This window comes from Neoarius graeffei, chromosome 5, assembly GCF_027579695.1.
Source record: "Neoarius graeffei isolate fNeoGra1 chromosome 5, fNeoGra1.pri, whole genome shotgun sequence".
NCBI classification, from domain to species: Eukaryota; Metazoa; Chordata; class Actinopteri; order Siluriformes; family Ariidae; genus Neoarius; species Neoarius graeffei.
Window position 1 is genome coordinate 20,614,296 of NC_083573.1, and position 24,367 is coordinate 20,638,662.

The window sequence follows — 24,367 nt, forward strand, 5'->3', positions numbered from 1 at the left end:
AACATCAAGACTGTTATAGAAGCAGCCTATAAATATGGGTACTCTTGACTCATTCTGTCTATTTTAAAAGATAATAAAAATAAACTAACTTACATTATCCATGCGTGCTGTGTTTTTTCGTCCACAGACCTCCTCATCATGTTTAGTAGTAATGTTCTTGCCTTTCCCTGCAAAACCCTTCTTTGGTGTGGTGGTTGGCTTTGCTGTTAATCAGACATATCAAGGCCATATGGGGTTAGTTTCCCAAAACTGACAGTATAACCATCTCACTTTGTCGACTCTCTCAAACACTGAAAGAGGAATACATCCATCCATACAGTACTGCACTTTGATACATTGCAGGCTGGTAAAATAAAGATGACTAGCAAATTTATCAGCACCCTGGCCATAGACCATTGCAGACCCAAGTTAAGTTTTGAGCTCGTGCTTTTATTTACATGGATCACAGTTTGATTGTTGAGCAGATGGTGGGGGGGGGGATTAAATACAGAGACAAAACACTATTTTTCCAGCTTGTTCGCACCTTCAGATGCTCAGTGTCATTTACATACACTGCTCAACACCCCACTCACTATGGGGATACAGAAAACAAATATCCAGCTATCACCTTCTCAACTCGTCCCTCAAGTCATACCCTGCCTCTTAAAATTCTAAAATTGCAGTGACCATCACAGAATTTTAGTGATGAGCTGACTATGATTTTGGTAATTTCCCAAATCTAAAAAGCATCTACATAACTGCTGTTAAAATGTGCCATTTTGAAAATGCCTGATCTATGTGTTTTCATGGATTCTACCATATATTTGTAATTACAGATACAGTTCCTTGTTTCCAGGTATGTCTCACCCACATCCAAAAGCAAACTGTTTATGTTGTGGTGACGACAGTATTAGCCTTGCTAATATCTTAGCATAAAGAGTTGGCAAAATGCTAAAGTTAGTAACATTATACAAGTACTTCCAGAGCCGCAATGTCAGCAAAGTTATGCAAGTGGAATTTGGAATAAAAAGTACACTAGCTAAGGTTAAGACTCCATGGAAATAATGTCAACACCATATCCAAGTTATGATGACTAACATTTATGAAATCAAAGCTCAACTATTAAAAAGCAGGCTAATTAACAGTCCCAAGCCTGATATATTGTCATATAAGCCAATTAAGGTTATCATATTACTGTAAGAGATTTTTTTTTTAACCTTAAGGCATCCATGCCCAAACATGTGTACATGGGTCACAGGAGAATTTATTTAGTTTGATAAATAATTTAGCAGTTTTTCATAATTCTGGGCAGCACAGTGGTGTAGTGGTTAGCACTGTCGCCTCACAGCAAGAAGGTTCTGGGTTCAAGCCCAGCAGCCAACAGGGGACTTTGTGTGTGGCGTTTGCATGTTCTCCCTGTGTCTGCGTGGGATTCCCCCCCACAGTTCAAAAAGACACACGGTTAGGTCGACATGGGCAGCCTTAGGATGAGGTCACTGTTTGCATGGCTGCCCACTGCTCTGGGTACGTGTGCACTCATTGCTCACGTGTGTGTTCACTGTTTCAGACAGATTAAATGCAGAGAGGAATTTCACAAGTGTGTGTGTGATAAATAAAGTTATTGTTGGTGGTGGTGCTCTTAATCTTTTATTTAAGATTTATATCTGCAATACACCTTTAAGCCATATGAGGGAGCTTGTTGGGTTTCTTCCATACTCATGATTTCTGCTACAACAAATAGATGTTTGGCCAATTAAAACAGCTAAAGACCAGACTACAGCTAATATTAGCTAAACTACCACCCGTGAGCCAAAGTCTTCTGATAACAGGCATGAATATTTAAAAAAAATAAAAATAAAAAAATTCAGCAAAATATGTTTTTGATCATACTGAATGTTAGTATTATTCTGATAGGTCCAACATTGAAATCTAGTATGAAAGGCCAAAAAAAAAAAAAAAAAAATTCAAGCCGCTAGCAGCCTTGACGGGCCCTCGCATGTGTGGTTCCGCAACCCAGGACATTCCGCCACCCAACAGTCACGTCATATATTCATCAAATGTTCAAAGGTGATGTGCATGTTGCAAATGCCATGACTGCTTGACGGATGAGAGATAGACGGACAAAGACAGTGTGTGTGTGTGTTTCTGTGGTGTAAAAATGTACATTTGTATACAAAACTATACGTGTCTCCACCTTATCTCCATCTCACGCTGTAATCTTAAGTCATCTTAGCTTTCCTGTGTCCGCAGTGTGTGTACACATGCAGAGTTTTCATACGTCTGCAACAAAATGCACAATGATGGCAGTAATAACAATACATTATTCATTCACAAAGAAAATTGGTGTCCTTAAAAGGTTGGATTTTTCCTCATTTTAAGACATTATATGAAGATCAATTCCCAAAAGATGATTCTTTTAATTCCTCGTTTTAGTCAACTTTAGCATGTGTATGTAAAGTTCTGGTTTCAACTGTAAATCCATCAATTATTATTACCTTTTTTTTTTTTTTTGCAATTTCCTACTTGGCCAGATGGTGGTGCTGTCCTAGGCATGTGGATTACACATGGGAACATCACAATCATGACATACAATATTTTGTAAAGTTTTCAATCAAGGGGCGTTCAATAAGTAATGCCCCTGACCCACTTCCCATAGCAGTAGAGCAACAAAACTTGGCACAGTTATTAGTCTCTCTCTACATAGGAACCACCCAAAGTTATGCATTTCTCCCATCGTTTGATGCAGCTCTGGAGACCATTTTTGTAGAACACCCCAGGTTGGTCCTCCAACCACGACGTGACTTCAGAAATCAAGGCTGCACCATCTGGGAAACGCTTTCCTTTCAAAAACAACTTCATGGCTGGGAAGAGGTGAAAGTCAGAGGGTGCAAGGTCAGGAGAGTAGGGAGGATGGGGGAGGATTTCATAGCCACACTCCCATGCTTCTGATCTGGCGACAAGCGAGTTGTGGACCGGAGCGTTGTCCTGCAGGAGGAGGATACCTTTGCTGATCTTGCCCCGCCTCTTGATTTTGATAGCTTCTCTTAATTTCCTTAAAAGTGAAGCATAATAGGCTCCTGTAATTGTGGTACCCTTTGCCAGGAAATCTGTCATCACTACTCCGTCCTGGTCCCAGAAGACTGTGAGCATGACCTTGCCAGCGGAGGGCTGCACCCTTGCCTTCTTTGGAGGTGGTGAGTCCAAGTGCTTCCACTGCATTGACTGGGCTTTGGTCTCTGGATCATAGTGATGGACCCAGGTTTCATCCTGTGTAATCAGTCTTTTGAAAAACTTTGACTCATCATCTTGGCACATCTCCAAATTCATCCTCGAGCACTCGACGCGTTCTCGCTTCTGGAAAGGTGTGAGCAACCTGGGAATCCATCTGGCAGACACCTTATGCATATGCAAATGGCCATGAATGATAGTTTCCACAGACCCTGTACTAATCTTGACCTCTTGGGCTATTTGGCGAATAGTAATGCGCCAATCTTCCAAAATGGCAGCCTCAACTTGACGGACAGATGCCTCATCAATGGCAGAAGGGGGGCGGACAGGTCTGGGAGCTGTTTCCACAGACTTCCGGCCATGTTTGAATTCACGATGCCAGCGTTTTACAAGGTCATATGATGGGGCATTATCACCATAAGTTTCTTTCATTTCATCAAAAGTCTCCTGTGGTGTGCGTCCTTTCAAATACAAAAACCGGATCACTGCGCGACACTCAACAGGCTCCATTTCACACCTGACTCAGTTCAAACACGTGTAAATCAGAAACCACAATTAGTTCAGAGCTGTAATTTGCCACATAACCCATAGAGATATAAATCATTGCACATGCAAAATTTCAGCTAGATCAGACAACTGGAAGTTGGTCAGGCGCATTACTTATTGAACGCCTAATTGATGGATTTATATCATTATAATCATAACATCTATTAAACTAAGAAGTTTCTGACCATACATTCAATGCACTGTGCCTTTCTGACACATTTCTTATATATGTGGCAAGATACTAAAATCATCAGACCATTTCAACATATTACAAGATATCAAAAATCCCTTCGCAAATTAACATCAACAACATATCATGTATGCCAAATTTCTTTCACATGAATCTGATGAACCGTCTAGGAGGAGTATCTTAAAACTGATCATGTGTCAAAACACACATTCAAAACGCTATTCTTTCCTTGGCCAGTTGGTGGCGCTATACCAGAAAGGCATATTGGGTGTCTACATGCTATCATAATCACGTTATCTACTAACCTGAGAAGTTTCAGATAAATCCTTAACTGTACTATGACTTTTTGACATACTTCCTGTTTATGTGGCAAGATATTAAAATTCATAACATTGCCATTTCAACATATTACAACATATCAAAAATCCCTTCGCAATTTAACATCAGCAACATCTTGGCATCATGTATACCAAGTTTGACATGAATCTGATGAACCGTCTAGGAGGAGTATATTAAAATTGACGATGTGTCCAAATGAATATAAGCCCAATTACCTCACTTCCTGCTGGGCAATGTATATATGAAAGCTGTTCATCTTGGGGAGCCCTACATACATACCGAATTTGGTGTGTGTAGCTGAAACTATATGCCGATCAGGGGACCCCATGACATTAGGGGGTGATTTGGAGTTCCTGAGCCACGCCCAGGGCTAAATCTCTGTGGCTGAGTAGCGGTTACAATGACTGATGTGTGTACCAAATCTTGTTCATTTTGAACCATGGGAACCAGCTCAAAAAAGGCCAAACGAGGCAGGAAAAAAGGGAATAATAATAATCCTTCCAAATACAATAGGGCTTCGCACCAACTGGTGCGCAAGGCCGATGCGGCCCCGCGCACCTTGGTGCTCGGGCCCTAAAAACCCAATCTGGGTCCTTGGGAGACCGTCATTGGTAAACATGGTCTATGACACTGTAATAGTAATGGCCTGTTGCTGCTCTGGACCTGTGCTGAACATGAGCTGCTGATAACCAACACCATCTTTCAACTCCCCACAGGCAACAAAACTTCTTAGATGCACCCACAGTCCAAACATTGGCATCTTATTAACTATCATCGTCAGAAAAAGGGACAGACAAGATATAAGAATTACCAAATCCACATGTGGCGCTGAATGCTGGACTGACCACCATCTCATAATAACAAAACTCAACGTTCAAATTCAACCCAAGAGGTGCCCACAGGGCAGGAAAGCTCAGAAACGACAAACACCAAGAAGCTACAGAACGCTGAAACCAAGCAATCCCTTGCTGAAATGTTACAAGATCGCCTGGAATCCACCTCACTGGTGGATCAGGATGTAGAAGCCAGCTGGGCAAACCTCAGAGACATAACCTACAACACTGCACTGGAGGTCTTGGAGCCCACAAACAGAAAACAAGGACTGGTTCAATGAAAATGAGGAAATCCAGCAACTATTCAGTGATAAACTACACAAAAGCTACCTTAGGTGGTGTTTACATTAGACTGCATCTGTCTCGTTTTCGTCGCGGATGCACTGTCCGTTCACATTAAAACGCCAGGAAACGACTTCACAGGCGGAACAACTTGAATCCGCCAGGGCCCACGTATTCAACCCAGTTCGTATCTGATCCAGTGCTGTGTAAACATTGAGGAACGAGAAAACGCTGTGCTGAGCTCTAGCTGACGTCGTCATTGGACAACGTCACTGTGACCTCCACCTTCCTGATTCGCTAGCGTTAGGATTACACACACAGCAGCTCAGTCCCGAATCACTGCTCGTGCGCTTCACTCGCGCGCTCTGAGCTGCGCAGGGCCGGAGTGCGCACCCTCCAGAGGGCACTCGCTGTTCAGGGCGGAGTGATTTGGAGCGCAGGAGGAAGCGCTGAGCCGCACTGAGGTTTATTTACACATTTCAACTTATTTACCTCCTTCAGGCACTTAAACTCAGTGAGAACATGAACATCACAGCAAGGTGTGTTTATCTGCTGGAGAAGGTGTTCGCTTGCCATCCTTCCACTTGCAAATGGTGAGTGACTTGCGCATGCCCGATATGCACTGGGATCATGTGACGTGCCGTCTAATTAGTCATGTGATTAGTGTATCTGTGTATTGGCGTTGCTGTGTGCACGTGAATCGTTTTAAAAATGTTAATCTGATGATCCGCTGATACGGTCTAATGTAAACACCACCTTAATGACCCCAAATCTACCTCAAAGAAAGATGCCAATATTCAGAGGACCTTGCAGGTGAAACTACGAAACATGCAAGACACATGGCTGAGCAATAAAGCTGATGAAATTCAAAGCTATGCTGACAGGCTAGGTGCGATTTGCTGGGGGAGATGGTGGGGATCATCCCCCCCTCTGGTTTTTATCTCTGCTGAAAAAAAATCCTCGGGGACAACCCCGTCAATAAAACAAACAAACCAAAAAAAAAAAAAGTTGACATGACAGGCACGTTGTGACACAGTTTTCTATGGTCTACATTGCACTCGCTTTCAAAATGACCCGAAGTGGCAGCTTTGATGTTCATGAACGTCCCCAGCAAATAGATACATTGTAGATAATAACAATATCCAGAGTGTGAACGTGGATTTAGCGCCATGAATCACATCCTTACTGATGAGCGCAACAGAATGAATGTATCCACACTGAACAGCCTTCTTTTCCTTGCTGTCAATGGGCCAGACGTGCGTTCCTTCCCTGCTGAGAAATTCACAGAAATGTGGATTAAAGGGCAAAACGCGGCGGATACCACACCGACGGGAAAGCAGAAAAGGCCACATGAACTGCGCCATCAGAGCAAACTGTTCATTTAGTATTCATGTATTTTAGTGATTTTGGAGTCACTGTCCATTTAATCCGGAGGGAGAGAAACATCACAGCAACGCGACAAGCAATGCGAACTTTGTTGTTAGTGTTTGTGTATTTAGTCAGAGAGATAGGAAGATGAATTTACTATCTCTGGTTTAGTGTTCGTTTTCATTTAGTGTTATTCATTTGATATCATCGTATGTTATTGAGCTGTTAGCCTATTGTTACCTTAATTTTGTGACGTTTCATGATTTAAAAAAAAAAAAAAACATCCCCCCCCCCCCTTTGGTTTTTTGACAAATCGCACCCTGCTGACAGGCACAACCTCAAGCACTTCTATGATGCCCTAAAAGAAATCTATGGACTTAATATGTTCAAATGTTCAAAATAATAGCAGTCCAACACGACTAACCAGATCAATCAGTGTTTTTGGTGGAAATTATATTACTACATGGCAAATAATTTACCAGTAGGTGTAGTAGAGTCATAGAAAACCAACAGACCCAACATTCATGATATGCATGCTCCTGAGTCTGTGTAATTGAATAATTAAGTGAAAGGGACGTGTTCAAAATAATAGCAGTGTAGAGTTCAATTAGTGAGATCGTTCATTCTGTGAAACAACAGATGTCAATCAGGTGGCCCTAATTTAAGGATGAAGCCGGCACATGTTGTACATCCATTTCTCTCTGAAAACCTGAGAAACATGGGTCGTTCCAGACATTGTTCAGAAGAACAGCGTGCTTTGATTAAAACGTTGATTGGAGAGGTAAAATGTATACTGTAAAGAAGTGCAGAAAATGATGGGCTGCTCAGCTAAAATGATCTCCAGTGCTTTAAAATGGACAGCAAAACCAGAGAGACATGGAAGAAAACAGAAGACTACCATTCAAATGGATTGAAGAATAGCCAGAATGGCAAAGACTCAGCCAATGGTCAGCTCCAGGGTGATCAAAGACGGTCTGAAGTTACCTGTGAGTACTGTGACAATTAGAAGATGCCTGTGTGAAGCTAATCTATCGGCAAGAAGCCCCCGCAAAGTTCCACTGTTAAAAAAAAAAAAAAAAAAAAAAAGACGCGCTGAAGAGGATACAATTTGCCAAAGAACACATCGACTGGCCTAAAGAGAAATGGAAAAACATTTTGTGGACTGATGAAAGTAAAATTGTTCTTTTTGGGTCCAAGGGCCGCAGACAGTTTTTCAGACGACCCCCAAACACTGAATTCAAGCCACAGTACACTCTGAAGACAGTGAAGCATGGTGGTGCAAGCATCATGATATGGGGATGCTTCTCTTACAATGGTGTTGGGCCCATTTATCGCATACCAGGGATCATGGATCAGTTTGCATATATCAAAATACTTGAGGTCATGTTGCCTTATGCTGAAGAGGAAATGCCCTTGAAATGGGTGTTTCAACAAGACAACGACCCCAAACACACCAGTAAGTGAGCAGCATCAGGGTTCAAGACCAACAAAATGAAAGTTATGGAGTGGCCAGCCCAATCCCCAGACCTTAATCCGATAGAAAACGTGTGGGGTGACATCAAAAATGCTGTTTCTGAGGCAAAACCAAGAAATGCAGAGGAATTGTGGAATGTTGTCAAATCATCCTGGGCTGGAATACTTGTTCACAGGTGCCAGAAGTTCTCAGAAACCGTGGTTATACAACTAAATATTAGTTTAGTGATTCACAGGAATACTAAATCCTTAAGATTTTTTCAGTTTATACAGTAAATATTTGGAGTTTGTAATGAAAAATGCAGACACTGCTATTTTTTTGAACAGCCCAATGTTCATTTTTCCTCATTTTCTGTAAAGTAATTAAAATATTGATACATTTTTCTTCATGTTTTGATGTAGAATATAATGTGCATTGTTCCCAATGCATGGAAATAAAAACTATTATAAGGATTTTGAGCTTTACTCACGTTTTTTAACACACTGCTATTATTTTGAACACAACTGTACATCAGGATGATCCCCCCTGTTGAGTGCAGATGGAAGCACACTGATCACTGAGAAGGAAAAGATCCTGGAACAATGGGCTGAACATTTCAACAGTGTACTAAATCGTCCCTCAACAATCAACGACGCAGCCACTGACTGGCTTCCACAAGCTTCTTGTTTATTGGCACTTGATGACCCTCCCCAATCCTTTCAGAGATACAGAAAGCAGTAGGTCTACTCTCTAATGGTAACGCTCCTGGCCCAGACTCCAGATCTACAAGGAAGGTGGCACAGCAATGACGGATAAGCTCCATCAGCTATTCTCTCAAAATATGGCAACAGGAGATAATTCCACAGGAATTCAAAGATGCAACAATTATTCACCTGTACAAATGCAAAGGGAACCATCAGGCTTGTGACAAATCATAGAGGCAGATCCCTTCTCTCGTCTGCAGGAAAGATTTCTCAGGCCAGAATTCTCCTTGACAGACTCATAGGACACCTCAACCAAGGACTCCTACCAGAGAGCCAGTGTGGATTTAGGAAAGACAGAGGAACCATAGACATGATCTTTGCTGCAAGACAGTTGCAAGAGAAGTGTCAGGAACAGAATGTTGAGCTATTCTCCACCTATGTCGACCTAACAAAGGCTTTTGACTCTTTCAAGAAAGGCCTATGGAAGATCATGGCCAAGTATGGGTGCCCACCTAAGTTCATTAACATCAAACAGTTCTACAATGGCATGCAAGCACGTGTTCAGGAGAATGGCGACTTTTCCAACCCATTTCCTGTCACAAATGGTGTAAAACAAGGCTGTGTACTAGCACCCACTAAAGTTTTCAGTTACTTTATTTTCATGGTCGGGCTCTGACTATTGTGGCCATCATGCCTAATTGTTTAGTATGTAACTTAATTTTAAATTATGTTTGGTTTTGTATTCATATTAACTAACTTGTTTTTGGCTAGTAAATTATTCTAATTTCAGTTTATTTTCATAGTTGGCCCCACAGTAATTGGTCTAGGACTGTTGTGGTTACCCTGCCTCACTTTTTTTGTAATAGTTTTATACTTTAGTTTTTATACCTTAATTCGCTTTTTTTTTTTTTAAATTCGCTTTCTGTTTGCATGTGGGAAGGAGAATGTTGAGGATGGAGCTGCCAGGCAAACGAAAATGAGGAAGGCCAAAGAGGAGATACGTGGATGTGGTAAGAGAGGACATGAAAGTGGTAGGTGTGGTAAAGGAGGATACGGAAGACAGGGAGCAATGGAGACGAAAGATCCGCTGTGGCGACCCCTAATCAGGAGCAGCCAAAAGAAGATGGTATCAACCTATTCATTTTTTTTCTCCCCCCCCCCGGTCATCAGTAAAACCCAGATTGTACTTTTTTGCCTTTCATACTAGATTTCAATGTTGTCGTTGTTTGTCCGTCGTATCGATGATGACCACTTTGTCATCCTAGGGTTGGGAAGTTGGCCTGTGAGTCCTCAGGTGGCTGATTAGGCCAATCCAGGCCCGAAAAATCCTGTTGCAGTGTGGACAGGGGAGGTGGGTGATGTCATCTAGAGGGTTTCTGTCCCACTCCTTCCTGGCCTGTCTCTTCTGCTGAGCTGTGGTAATGTGTGATTCCTTGTGGATGGCCGCTCTCTCACAGATTAGGTGTTGCCATTTGGGTCAGTCAGTGGCAGTTTGTTCCCATGTGTTGAAGTCTATATTCCAAATGATTTCAGAGAAGCTTTCAGTGAGTATTTGAAATGCTTTTTCTGGCCACCACGGAGCCAAGCACCTTTTTTTTCAAGTTCTCGGTAGAATAGCCTCTTGGGTCTGGCATACGAACCAGGTGTCCTGCCCATTGGAGTTGGTGCTGCTTTAGAATGGTGTGGATGCTGGGTAGGTCTGCCGTGGTGAGTACATCCGTGTCTGGGGATTTTGTCCTGCCATTTGATGAGTAATTTCCTGAGACATGAAGTATGAAAGGAGTTTAGCTTCTTAGCATGGTGTTGGTAGACTGTCCATGTTTCACAAGCATACAGGACTGTTGGGAGAACAACTGCTTTGTACACCTTCAGTTTTGTCTCCGTGCGGATGCCTCTTCTGTTCCAGATGCTGCTGTGTAGTTTGCCAAAGGTAGCACTTGCTTTTGTGATCCTGGCATTTACTTCGTCATCAGTGTTGACATTCTGGGAAAGTATGCTGCCAAGGTAAGTGAACTTTCTCACCACATTGAGTTTTTCATTGTTGACTGTGATGTTAGGCTCCACAAAGGGTTTTCCTGGGGCTGGTTGGTGGAGCACTTCTGTCTTCTTTGTGCTTATTGTCAAGCCAAAGTTTTTACAGCCAGACGAAAACTTGTCGATGCTACACTGCATGTTGGCCTCTGAGCCAGTAATGAGGGTGCAGTCATCTGCGAACAGAAAGTTTCTAACAAGGTCTGTCTTGGTTTTGGTTTTAGCCTGCAGTCTTAAGTTTGAATAACTTTCCATCAGTTCTGTATCTGATGTTGATTCCAACATCTCCTTCCCTGAAGGCATCTGACAGCATTGCAGAGAACATAATGCTGAACAAAGTGGGTGCTAGTACACAGCCTTGTTTTACACCATTTGTGACAGGAAATGGGTTGGAAAAGTCGCCATTCTCCTGAACACGTGCTTGCATGCCATTGTAGAACTGTTTGATGTTAATGAACTTAGGTGGGCACCCATACTTGGCCATGATCTTCCATAGGCCTTTCTTGAAAGAGTCAAAAGCCTTTGTTAGGTCGACATAGGTGGAGAATAGCTCAACATTCTGTTCCTGACACTTCTCTTGCAACTGTCTTGCAGCAAAGATCATGTCTATGGTTCCTCTGTCTTTCCTAAATCCACACTGGCTCTCTGGTAGGAGTCCTTGGTTGAGGTGTCCTATGAGTCTGTCAAGGAGAATTCTGGCCTGAGAAATCTTTCCTGCAGACGAGAGAAGGGATCTGCCTCTATGATTTGTCACAAGCCTGATGGTTCCCTTTGCATTTGCTTACTATTTGAATATTTAATATGGACAATAAATATATACTAACTTAAAAGCAGCATGATAGCTCTCCTAGTAGGAGACAAGGCTTATTTCATTTTATGCAGATGGATTTGTAAGATCTAGGATCATCTGCATCATAGCACTGTAACAGTGCATTTCTATAATAGCTTAATAGCAACGATTTAAAACATTTTAGCGTAACATCAGTATATCTCAAGTGTTCAGGTAGAATGTTCCACAACCGAGAAGTTCGTAGAAAGAAGGATCACTGATGGGTGACTGTTTTACATCTGTCGGGGCGGTAGCTGATGGCCTTAGTGTTGGCTGATGATCTTGTAGTTCTGGTAGGAATTGAACGAGTAGGAAGAACATCAGGAGAGACTGTAACCAGGCCAGTAGTGGCTTTGAAGAAAAAGATCAGATCCAAATATTCATGCCAGTAGCAGAGAGGTAATAAATTGGTAGAGATGAGCCATTCTTTATAGGACTCGGCACAGAGAAATGGAAGCCCAAGAATGAGTTTCGTTGCATGTCGATGGATACGCTCTACTTGTTGGATCAGCTTTACGGTTTGTGGACTCCAGACCTGAGTGGCATATCCTAGAGCTGAGCGTACCACCGTGAGGTATAGAGTTCGGCGAGTTCTTAATTTACTGATCTCCATTGCAGTTCTTCGCAAGAAGCCAAGAAGTTTATTGGCCTTAGCACATCTCTCACTGACTTGCTTGGACCAGGTCAAATCGCTGCAAATCCACACTCCGAGGTCTTTCTCTTGAGAAGTCAGTAGAAGTGGTTTCTCATTGAGGATGTATTGGGTTTCGGTTGGAGTTGTTTTACGAGTAATGCGTTGAGATTTGCACTTGGTCTCGTTGAAAACTAATCCAGACCTCCTTGACCAGTTTTCTAGACTATGAAGATCTTGTTGAACAAGAGAAGAGCTATCAATGGAGTCGACACTCCTGAAGATTTTAGTATCATCTGCGAAACACGCAACGTTAGAGTGCTGTACAGAGTCTGGGAGGTCATTCACGTAGAGAAGGAAGAGGATGGGTCCAAGGATACTGCCTTGTGGAACACCAGACGTCACGGGAGATTCATTGGACGAACACCCAAGGACTGTCACTCTCTGTCTACGGTTAGTGAGGGAAGACTTTAGCCACTGTAGTAAGATACCAGAGATATTGAAGTTGTGTTCAAGCTTATGAAGCAGTGCTGCGTGGTCTACTTTGTCAAACGCCTTTGACATGTCCATGTAGATGACATCAGTTTGCTTGCCATTGTCCAACAAGGAGCTGATACAATGGAGTACTTCAAGAAGCTGAATTGTGCAAGATTTTCCAGACTGGAAACCATGTTGAGCATTGTTTATAAATTCTAGTAGATGATCTCGTAGGTTGGTAAGTACACAGCGCTCAAGTACCTTAGATATGACGCACAGTAGAGAGATTGGGCGATAGTTAACACTTTGTTTGTCTCCTTTCCGCTTATAAACAGGGATGACATTAGCTAGCTTCCATTCGTCAGGCACAATACCAAGGCGGAGAGGTTGAAAAGCTTCGTAAGGGATGGTGCAATCTGTTGAGCAGTCTCCTTAAGAAGTCGGCAGGGGATGTTATCAGGTCCAGTGGCCTTGCTAACGTCTAGGGCTTTGAGAGCTTCGTTGACTTCTCGTACTTCAAGATCTACCTCAGACAGAAGGTATTCAATATTTGATGTTGATAGTGGTTGATCTGAACCAAGCCCGCCAGGTAAAGGTTCGCCATGCACTGTTGGATTGAAGACAGAGGAAAAGTACTTATTAAAATAGTGTAGCTATTGAAGCAGGCGTTGAAACTTGACCCTCAGGGATGTTGTTATTTCCATCGTTCTCGCGTCCAACGTACATGGTGGCAGGAAAGCACGACTCTACTTTTCAGCTTAAAAACAGACCAGAATCTCTTTGGGTTTTCGGATAGGTCAGCATCAAGAGAGTTAAAGTAGTTCTCACGACTTTCTCTAATCATCTTTTTAACTTTAGATCTATGGTCTTTAAATTGTGATCCAAGTGCGTCGTTGTCTGGTGACTTTCTAAGCTTCTCTCTGATGGTGTCCTTTTTCCTCAGTTCGTGCATGATGTCTCCATTCATCCAGGGAGGCGAGCTTCTACCCTTCACTCTTTTAGAAGGAATGTAGGTATTGACGGTGTTGAGGAACGTATGTTTCCACTCAAGCCAGCTGGCGTTGATATCATGTCGGAGAGTATTATCAAAATCAATGTTCTGAAGAGCTGAGCGCAGACCGTCGAAATCCCCTCTCTTGTAATCAAACACAATCTGTGTCGGTTTAGATGTTGCCTTTTTTGGTACTCCAAAATGAAATACTATTGAACTATGGTCTGTAAGTAAGCCACTCTGTGCAGGGCTAATCACGGAGATATTTTTGACATGGTCTGGCAGACTTGTTATAACTAAGTCAAGAACATTTTCGCCCCTTGTTGGGATTGTGTTAAGAAGTAGTCGTCTAGTTGATCTACAAACGCGGCTTCATGTGATCCTGAAGTTCTTTCAGGCGAGATCCAGTTTATCCTTGGAAGGTTGAAGTCGCCACAGATAAGGGTGTTAGCATAGAGGGATGCGCAGTTGGCTAACAACATGTTGAATTCATCAGACCAATCATTTCCAGAATCTGGCAGTCTGTAGCAGCAACATACGAGTAGTTTCAACTTTGATTTGGTAATGATTTCGACGGTAACGATTTCGAGATTAGAGGATGACAATTCTGTAACTGTGTGGGATGAGTCAAAAGAGCTTGATTTTATAGCTATTAATACTCCACCTCCGCGTGTTATCCGGTCCTTTCTAAAGATGTTGTACCCGTTGGGCAGCAGTTCTATGTTGTCTACGTATCCTTTTAACCACGTTTCTGTGACAAAATGTCAGAGTTCTCTGTATACACAAGTTCCTGGAATCTGAAGATGTTTGACACTTGTTTTCCATTGTTGTTGTTTGTACCCTTTAGACTTTGTGCATTTATCACGATACATGTAGGTACGTGACCAGCCATTGAGGTGTAACGTATTCCAATAGAACTCAAAATCGTATTTTTGAGCGTGCACACTGATTAACAGCTTTCAGCTCGAGAAAGCTTTCATTTCTTTCAGAATTATAACTGAGATAAACATGAAGTAAAATGAAGTTTTTGCTTCTTAAATTAAATTGTCCTGTTACCAGAGCTCAAATTCCTAACGCTTTCCTATTGGTCATACCCAAGCCAAGATGCAACGTCCTCCTCTTTATAAATTAACACGTTTACTTATACACAATATAAACCAAATATACAACTCTATGTTCTCATAATTATAATATAATTAGAAACAATTACGAGTTGAGTCTATTAAAAGAGCTTATTTTCCTGGGAGGTCTACTCCCTAGACCAGGGGTGGCCAACCAGTTGGAGACCGAGCCACATTTTTTTACTGTATTACCGCAAAGAGCCACATCATACACATGGGCACACGAACATCACCCATCCCTTCCTCTCTCTCTCTCACACACACCTCTGCTCAGCCAGATTAATAGCAGGCTTTCGTCTAAACGGGGGAACAGGGGCGCTGCGCCCTCTTACTCTCGGCGTGCGCCCCCTTACCGACTCCGTGAAAACATCCCAGCAACACTACGTGACGATGTGTCTGATCATCAAATACGTTATAATTGCTCCAAAAATATTCCAATCATAGTAGATACACCGCCAGACGGTGCAAAAACAATCCGAATTGGCGTTTTCCAGACTGAGGCGCCATGGTGTTTAGTTGTTTACTTGTCGCGGCTGCTCTCGCGAGATTTGACATGGGTTACATACAAGGTCAGCTGACTTGTAGAGCGAGATTTCTCGAGACTGAATGACCTTTCACCCACCGGCGCGGGAGCTTTTGACAGAAGTAGTTCGCGAGTTGTTTTTGTTGACACATTTAAAGATGTCATCCCGCGGCACGAAGCGGAAGAAAGCCAAAGACTGTCCGGGGCAGAAGAAGATTAGGCCAAATAAAAAAAATAAAAAAAAAGTGTGTTTCCGGTAACCTGACCAATTGAGAATTTCCGCGTCGAAATTGCAGACCGTAAAGTTTTTATTACAAATTTCCCTCGATATTTTAGTGTAAGCGGCGTTAGTTTGTCATAATTTTTTGTTTCAACGCATTCAAGTTGTGAAAGAAACGATAAAAAGTAAAATGTTTCGCCACTTCTATCAGCCCTCCTCCATAAACTGAGCCGAGCCGCCATTTTGAATCCTCATTCAAGGCTGTAATGCAAATTGCTTCCTTTTCAGTATACAAGTGCACTTCCATGGCAGGGAAAAACACTACATTTTGCCGCCTATGTAGTCCCCTATTTATACAAATAGGAGTCATTCAGGATTCAGCCATGTTTTTGCTCGACCCAAGTTCTACAGTAGGCTAGGCTAGGCCGTCTGCTTTTAATGGAAGTAGCCTAGCCTAGGACGTTATTTTCACGTTATTTCTTGATAAGGTGTTTTCACGTTATTACATGAAAATATCATGAAATATCGCTTCCGTAGATCATAACTCAAACTCTCGCGATATTTTTTTTTTTATTATTTTAAAGATTTAAAACACTTATTTTATTATGATGTGTGGTATAAAGGATTCTGTGCCAAAATACTATTTTTGTAAGATGTTTACTTGTGTTAATTTTTTCGAACAAAATAAAAAAAAATTAAGAAAAAAAAAAAACTTTCCTACCTACCGACCTTATTTTAGTATTTCATGTTACTGGAAACACACTATTTTTTTTTTTTGGGCCTTACTTCTTTCTTTTTCAATGTTGACAGACAATTTGTTACAATTTCCCTCTCAGATAGCCTCAGAATGTCATTTTTCAAAGCCTTTGCATGGCGGGGGGGACAACCGGCACCATCCCCCCCCCCGCTTCGCTCCCTTGCCATGGTGAGCGCCCTCATACTAAATTTTTCTAGAAAAAACCCTGAATAGTAAATGTCACACACCAACATATTTACTCCTACAGTACTAAGACCACAGGCTGAGGCCAGTCATTTTTAACAATGAACATTGTGTGCACTTACTATGCATGCTGCTTAGTGGGACTCATGGCATTACCAAAAAAAAGCCACACCATACACATGACCACACGTGTACCATACATGTGACCCCCCTCGCTCTCTCTCTCCCTCACAGACACACACGCTCAAACATGCACCTCTGCTCAGCCAGATTAATAGTAAATGTCACATGCCAACATGAGAGAAATGTACTCCTTCAGTCAGTACTAATACCACAGGCCAGTCATTTACAGCAATCAATACTGTGTGCACTTACTATGCATGTTGCTTAGTGGGACTTCTGACATTCCTTGCCTTGAACAATCCTCTTCAAATCTGGCTTGTATTCCGTTGTTGCCACTCGAAGCAGTTCTTTCACATAGGTTTCAGTCAGAACAGAACGATGCTTTAACTTCGTTTCATGGTAGAGTACACAGACTCACAGACGTATGTTGACCCAAACATTGACAGTATCTTAAGCGCAGCCTGTTTCACATTCGGGTATTTTTCCAATGGCACACTTTTCCAAAACTCAATGGTGCCTTCCCTTAAAACAGGTTTCAGTTGGTCTTCCTCACGAAGATCGATCATCTCCAACTCAGCCGCAGCCTCATCTGTGACTAGCGGGGCTTTTAAACAGTCCATCTCCGCATTGAATGGGTCGACGAGGAACGTAATCTGTGGCCTTTTCAGTTGTATATCACGGAACCGGGTTACAAAGCTTTCGTGCAGGTTTTCAATTAGTGTTGCATATCTGGCTCCTTCCTTATTCAGGGAGGCGGGAAGCTTTGAAATGAGCTAATGACGACTGACATATAAGGCAGAATGGCTTGCCATTACGTTCAACAAAAAAGTATAAACTCCCACTCTGTTAAAAATGTCCTATGTTCGTCTTCATATTTTCGTTTTGCTGTGCATTTTTTCATTGCCATTTTGAGAGGCTACTTGACACAAGATACACCTTGCCCAAAAACTTAGCGATTATCTCACACACATGCGCATTTGACATGACCTGAAAATACCGTAATGTACCCAAGCAAAGCGAAGATGTATTTGACGAAAATACCATACTGAACTCAAGCAAAGCGCACACGCACATTAAAAAAAAAAAAAAAACCCCAAACTTCGATATGAACGTAAGAGCCGCATGACACCGGGCAAAGAGCCGCATGCGGCTCGCAAGCCGCGGGTTGGCCACCCAAGCCCTAGACGGTGCACCAGGCCCCTGGTACTAAGCCTCGGCGTTGTGTGAGCAGCAGACCGGATAAACTCACCCGCAAGCCGGCAGGATGCGCGACATCCGCCCGGTAAGGATGAGGATGTTATCCACTTTTCCCCCTCTACAGCTTTGTTTTCGGAGGCGGCCTGCCTTCCCTTTTCAGTGAAAACTTGTTAGCAACAAAGAAATCTACCGTTATGCAGAGTTAAATACAAAAATCATTTTTGGCCTTCCTCATTTTCGTTTGCCTGGCAGCTCAATCCTCAACATTCTCCTTCCCACATGCTCTACCTCTCTTCTCAGGATGTCCCCATACCATCTCAGTCTCATCTCACTTATGCCGCTTTTCCACTACAAACGCGGCTGAGTCGGGCTGAGCCGTGCCGTGCTGAGTTGGGCTGAGTCGAGCTGAGCGGGGCTATTGGAGTTGCATTTCGACTACAACTGCGCTGAACCGTGCTGGCTGGAAGTGGGTGGACACATTGCGTGGAGTTAGCGAAAGTGGGTGGACGTCACGTGATGTCGTTAAGCGGCGCAAACAGTGACATCAGTGATCTTTTAAGCGGTAGTCTCACGACCCGGATAGTAAACAATAAACATGGAGGACATGGAGTCGTTAGTGTTGCTGGTCTTGGTGCTGTGGCTTGTTGTCACTGACAACGCCAACAGATACTGGCAAGAGCGTATAGATGAGGCGAGGCGCATAAGGCTCCAGAAATTCTCATAATTCTTCTTCTTCCGGGTTTACGGTGTTTACAGATCCCAGCGTGCTCGCGGGGCGTGTGTGGGCATGTGAGGACACTCCTCCTCACCAATCAGTGCACAGGGGAGTGTCTGCTCACGCCCCCAGCCTCACTCAGCTCGGTTTGGCTCGCTTCAGCCCCACTCCAAAACCGTGCGAGTTTTGGGTGCTAAGCAGGGATGAAGCGAGCTGAGTCGTGCTGTTTTGAGATAGTCGAAACGCGAGCCGTGTCGGGCTGAAGTGAGCTGAAGCGAGCTGAAAAAGAGTAGTGGAAAAGGGCCATTAGCTTAATTCCCAAGCTCTCCACATGTGCTGTCCCGCTGATGTGCTCGTTCCTTATCCTGTCCAACCTTGCCACTCCCATTGCAAACCTTAACATCTTCAACTCCGCCACCTCCAACTTTGCCTGCTGTCTCTTCATTAAGGGTACTGTCTCCAATCCATATATCACAGCTGGTCTCACTACTGTCTTATACATCTTACCTTTCACTTTTGCTGGGACTTTCCTATCACAAATGACTCCCAAAACCTTTCTCCAACTGCTCCACCCTGCCTGCACTCTCTCTCACCTCATTATCGCAGCCTCCATTTTCCTGCACAGTTGACCCCAGGTACTTGAATTTACCAACTTCCTTTACATCTACTCCTTGCATCTTCACTACACTCTCATCCCCATTCTCATTTATGCACATGTATTCTGTTTTGCTACTGCTCACCTTCATTCCAATGCATACTTCCATCTCTCCAAACCCAACTCAGCCTCCTTTCTACTTTCACCACATATCACAATATCATCCGCAAACATCATGTTCCATGGTGACTCTTGCCTCACTTCGTCCTTCAAGCTATCCATCACTATGGCAAACAAGAAAGGACTCAAAGCAGATCCTTGATGGAGTCCCACCTTCACCTTGAACCATTCAGTTGTTCAAACTGCACACCTCACTGCTGTTTCACTGTTCTCATACATGTCTTGCACCACTCTAATATACTTCTCATTTACTAGAGTGGTGCAAGGCATGCATGAGAACAGTGAAACAGCAGTGAAATGCACTTATTTTGTCTCAAAGTATTTAAAATGTTTATACTGTTTTACTAATGAGAAGAAATAAAAAAAATAAAAGAGAACTCCACCTGAACATTTGTCTCATGTATAAAAGTATTTAATGTGTGCATGTATTCAATAGCACATGCCTAAAATAATAAATATTAAATATTTGCTTTTTTTTGTCTACTCAAGAGGATATGGTTCTCATTGTATTCCTCAGGATTCTGTCCTCATAGACAGGAATCCTGTCCCCCCCCCATACACACAATTTCAAAAAAATTCATTGGGTCCATAGGAATCACGCAAATGGCCTATTCTGGATTCAAAATGGCAGTTTTTTGCAGAAAGGTGACCAGTTTGCATCCATGAGCTTGTGATCTGCATGAAATTTAATGTGGGTCAGGAGTGGAAAAAAAAAAAAAAAACTGTTACCTTCAACTTTACTAGATGGTGCAGTTAGGCACAAAGACTACGACTACAATAAGACCATTGAATAAGACCGTGCATAGCATTGGTGTACATGTAATATTCTTAGCGTTTTTCATTCATACTTGAATGAATGCAACTTGAGATTGAAAAAAGGCAGCAATAAAATTTTGATCTGCTGCTTCAGGTATATTGATTTTCCTCAAAGAGCACTGCAAATATATGCAAGGTCACATTTCTTCAGCAAGGCAATTAATTGTCAAGCTATGAAAAACTAACACTCACCAAGGCGATAAGGGTCATGGCGTGTGTCCTGCCAATCTACTTCGTCATCAGAGCTGTCACTGTCCTCAAATGGGTGAACCATGCGGTAGTTTTCGAAGGAAATCGACACTAGACAAGACCAATAATTCATTAACAGAAGTAGTACTTAGTAACACCGTACTAGAAATTAGGTTGTAATGAAATCTGGTGATAAAGTACTTATTTAGGCAACTGAAAAGTTCAATTCATTTATTAAAAATCAGAGAAACTAAACTCCCACATACTTGCTCCAAGTTTTTTCATAAAGAATATGTATCTGCATAATACATGTGCAGGTCTTTGACTAATAAATAGATGTCCAATACAAAACCGTCTCTCATTCTTAGTCACTGGTGAATACAGTCAAGCAGGAAAGTCTGCACACCCCTTTCACCTTCTCCATGTTTTATTACGTTACAGACTTGTTCTACAATAGACGGAGTTCATTTTTTTGTCAGAAAATAGCCCATAATGACAACGTGAAAACAGGTTTTTAGACATTTGTGCTAACTTATTAAAAGTAAAAATGTAAAATAAAAATCACATGTACACAAGTGTGCACACCCTTTGATAACACCCAAAAGAGAGTTAAGGTGCATTTTGTTTCCACCAATACTGCTTGAGATGTTTCTACAACTTAGAGTCCACCTGTGGTAAATTCAATTGATTGGACATGATTGGGGATTGCCAACACCTGCCTATATGAAGGTCTCACAGTTGACAGTGCATGTCAGAGCAAACTCCAAGCCATGGGATCAAAGGAATTATCTGCAGACCTCAGAAACCGGATTGCAGGACTCGAAATAATTTTTTTTTTTCCACCAGCCAGCCGGACTAGTTACCTTCCAAAGTAACTAGCCAAACAGAAAATCAACTAGCCAAAATTTGTTCATGTATGAATTTTACTTCTGTCAAAAATAACACAAAAGACAGTAGTTACCACTGTTCATGACTAATGTGCATTTATTTCAAGACCCGAGTATTTTGATACTGTTGTTAAATACATAAATGAGAACACAAAGCACCATAATATAATATCAACAAATAATATATTGGAAAACTTAGCAACTTGGTGTATGAGTATTGAAAACAAATATACTTACTATTGTGACTATAGCACCCAAAATATGTCCAACATGCTTTCTGTATTTAACCATTTATGAGAGAGAAAGCATTAGGAGCTTCATATTGACGAGGAATCAACTTGAAAAAAATTAATTATTCCATAAAAATCGTATCGCAGCCAAGGCCTACCCTGCTCCCACGTTTGCTTATAAGTCCTTTGTCGTTTCTCCTCTTCAGACCGAGGTCGCTTTGTCCCTGTCTCTGGCGGTTTCTGTACACCTTCCAGAAAATTCCACATCGCAATGTAGCTTTGGCAGATGTAGATGTAAACAACAACAAAAACACGTGTTTAAATGGGCGATAATGTGGCCACATCTATTGAATTTGATAACGTGATGTGGCAGCGGGGGCGTGGCCAAGCGTTGGTCTGTGAATGGAGTCAGGGAGTCAGGGAAGGTAAGTGGTGGAATCATTGCACCTGATGGGGATTAACCTGTGTTTGTGTATCTTCCCCAATGACCGTGCCCTTTAAAAGGGGGGAGAGAGAGAGAGAGAGAGAGAGCGCGCGCAGAGAAAGGGAGCTCTCTCTCCCCAACCAGAACAGGTGTGCGCGCGCGTGGCTGGGAAGTGATAAAAGGCTGAAAAGCTAGCAATAAATAGTTAATTGAGAACTCCGTTCTGGCCTGCTGTGCTTCTGTGCTCCACCCACCTGGTCCAATACTACACGTGATTACCACGATATTCAACGAGATGCGTTATATGCATGCACAGTAGTGAAAAAAATGACAGCCTGAATCGTACACGATATGATTCGGAATTCTTCGGTAGTTTCCGTCCTGCCGATAAACACATCGATTGGAGGCGCTGTTGAGCATGCCTTGCGGGTAGACATGTCTACCGGAGCTCCTGCAAAATCTTAAACTCATATATTGTGAACCTTACAATAATTTAGACATACGGCCACCTCGGGTATAAAGTGTTCAATAGTATTTCTACAATGTCAAAGCCTTCTAAAGAGCTGAGAGAATGCCGATCGACGGCGAGAAACACTGCTAACTCTACGGCTAACTCTGAAGCGGATGCCAATACTAAGAACATGGAGACGCTTACAAAAGCAGTTGGTGCAATACAAGCTTCAATCGACTCGTTTCATGAGGAAAATCGTGCATCCATTGCCTCTCTACAAACAACGCTAAATGCACTTGGCCAGAGAATCATGAGTGTGGAGGAGGGAGTGAATGAACTTGATAAAAGAATGGACTGTGTCGAGCTAGCACAAGCCACCCTAGCTAAAGAGAATGGTGTGCTGAGAGACAAGGTAATGTACTTGGAAAATTACACAAGAAGACAGAACATTCGAATTGTAGGGATTAAAGAAAAATGTGGAAGGGCCAAAGCCTACAGAGTTCATTACTAAACTTCTTCTGGAATTGTTGAGAGAAGACAACTTTCAACCACAATTGTGCCTGGATAGAGCCCACAGGAGCTTAGCCCCCAAGCCTGGGGAGGGCGACAGACCATGACCATTCATTGTAAAGCTACATCACTTCCAGACCAAAGAGCGGATACTGCGCCTTGCCCGGGAGAAAGGTACACTTACCTACAATGGATCGAGAGTCCACATTTTCCCCCGACTTCAGCCCAGATGTCAACAAGCGATGCGCCGCCTTCTCCGAATCCAAACGGATGCTTCACACAGCCAAGATCAAGTTCGCTATGTACTACCCGGCCACACTGCAGTTCAGCCACAACAATAAGAATATGAGGTTCACCGATCCCTGGGAGGCTCTTGCTTTCATCAGCAACATCATCGCTGGGTCTTCTCAATCTCCAGCTTCAGGTCTTCCTGAGGACAATTAAGGTGACGGGTCAAATGTAAGATTGATATGCTAGGCTACTCCTACCTAGCTTGACCAGGGGGAAAGGAAATATTTCGTTCTATGTTATTACGTTCCATGAACCACGACCGGCCTTCATGCAACTGATTAAGACAGATTGGGATCGTTCACCTCACTCGGTCTCTAGACCAATTAAATCAGTAAAAGTAGTGCAAGCATTTATGGACGTACATAAATTGATAGACCCATGGAGATTTAAAAATCCCACCAAGAGGGAGTATTCTTTTTTTCTCTAATGTACACAAATCTTTTTCCAGAATAGATTTTTTTAGTGGATCCTTTTCTCCTAAATGCCATTTCTGATTGTAAATATAATCCAATTATGATTTCTGATCATGCCCCTGTGAGTATGACCATAAAACTCCGATCTCAAAGGCCAAGACGGACATGGTGACTTGATCCTCTGCTGCTTGCTGACGATGTTTTTGTGCAGTTTGTTTCAGAACAAATAGATATCTACTTGGATATAAACATGACTGATGACATTTCAGCATCAACTTTATGAGAGGCACTTAAAGGGCTGATGACACGAACATGACTCTATGCAATTTCTTAAATAAACTATACAACATGGCAAACGTTAGATTTCTGTTATAATTACGTGAAAAGAAGCTGTTGTTACGCAAATATCCAACTTTTAATTGCACAGCGCAAGAAAACTGGGTCCGTGGCTCGCGGCCATGTTGTGACGTCAGCGGGAGAACACGCTGCGGTTCACTGGCTGTTCTACTCTGGTTCTACTCAATGGAAATGGCACATGAAAATGCCGGTGAACTCTCTAGTGCTAGCTCTTCCTCTTCTGGGAGTCTAGAATTGTGTTGATCTCTTCCGAATAGAATCTATGATAGCCTACCCTCTTTACCCTTTGCCTCTCGTTGCTAGG

At 42.5% G+C, this 24,367-nt stretch overlaps 1 protein-coding gene across 1 annotated transcript in view; it reads right to left on the reverse strand.

The window, feature by feature from the left end:
* riok3 (RIO kinase 3 (yeast)) overlaps window positions 1–24,367 on the reverse strand; it is a 149,491-nt gene that overhangs the window by 99,414 nt on the left and 25,710 nt on the right. Inside the window, exons 4-5 of the mRNA XM_060921405.1 lie at window positions 20,504–20,611; window positions 94–203 (exon numbers count right to left, since the gene is read on the reverse strand). Of these exons, the coding sequence (XP_060777388.1) occupies window positions 94–203; window positions 20,504–20,611 (218 nt within the window). The remainder of the gene's footprint in view (window positions 1–93; window positions 204–20,503; window positions 20,612–24,367) is intronic.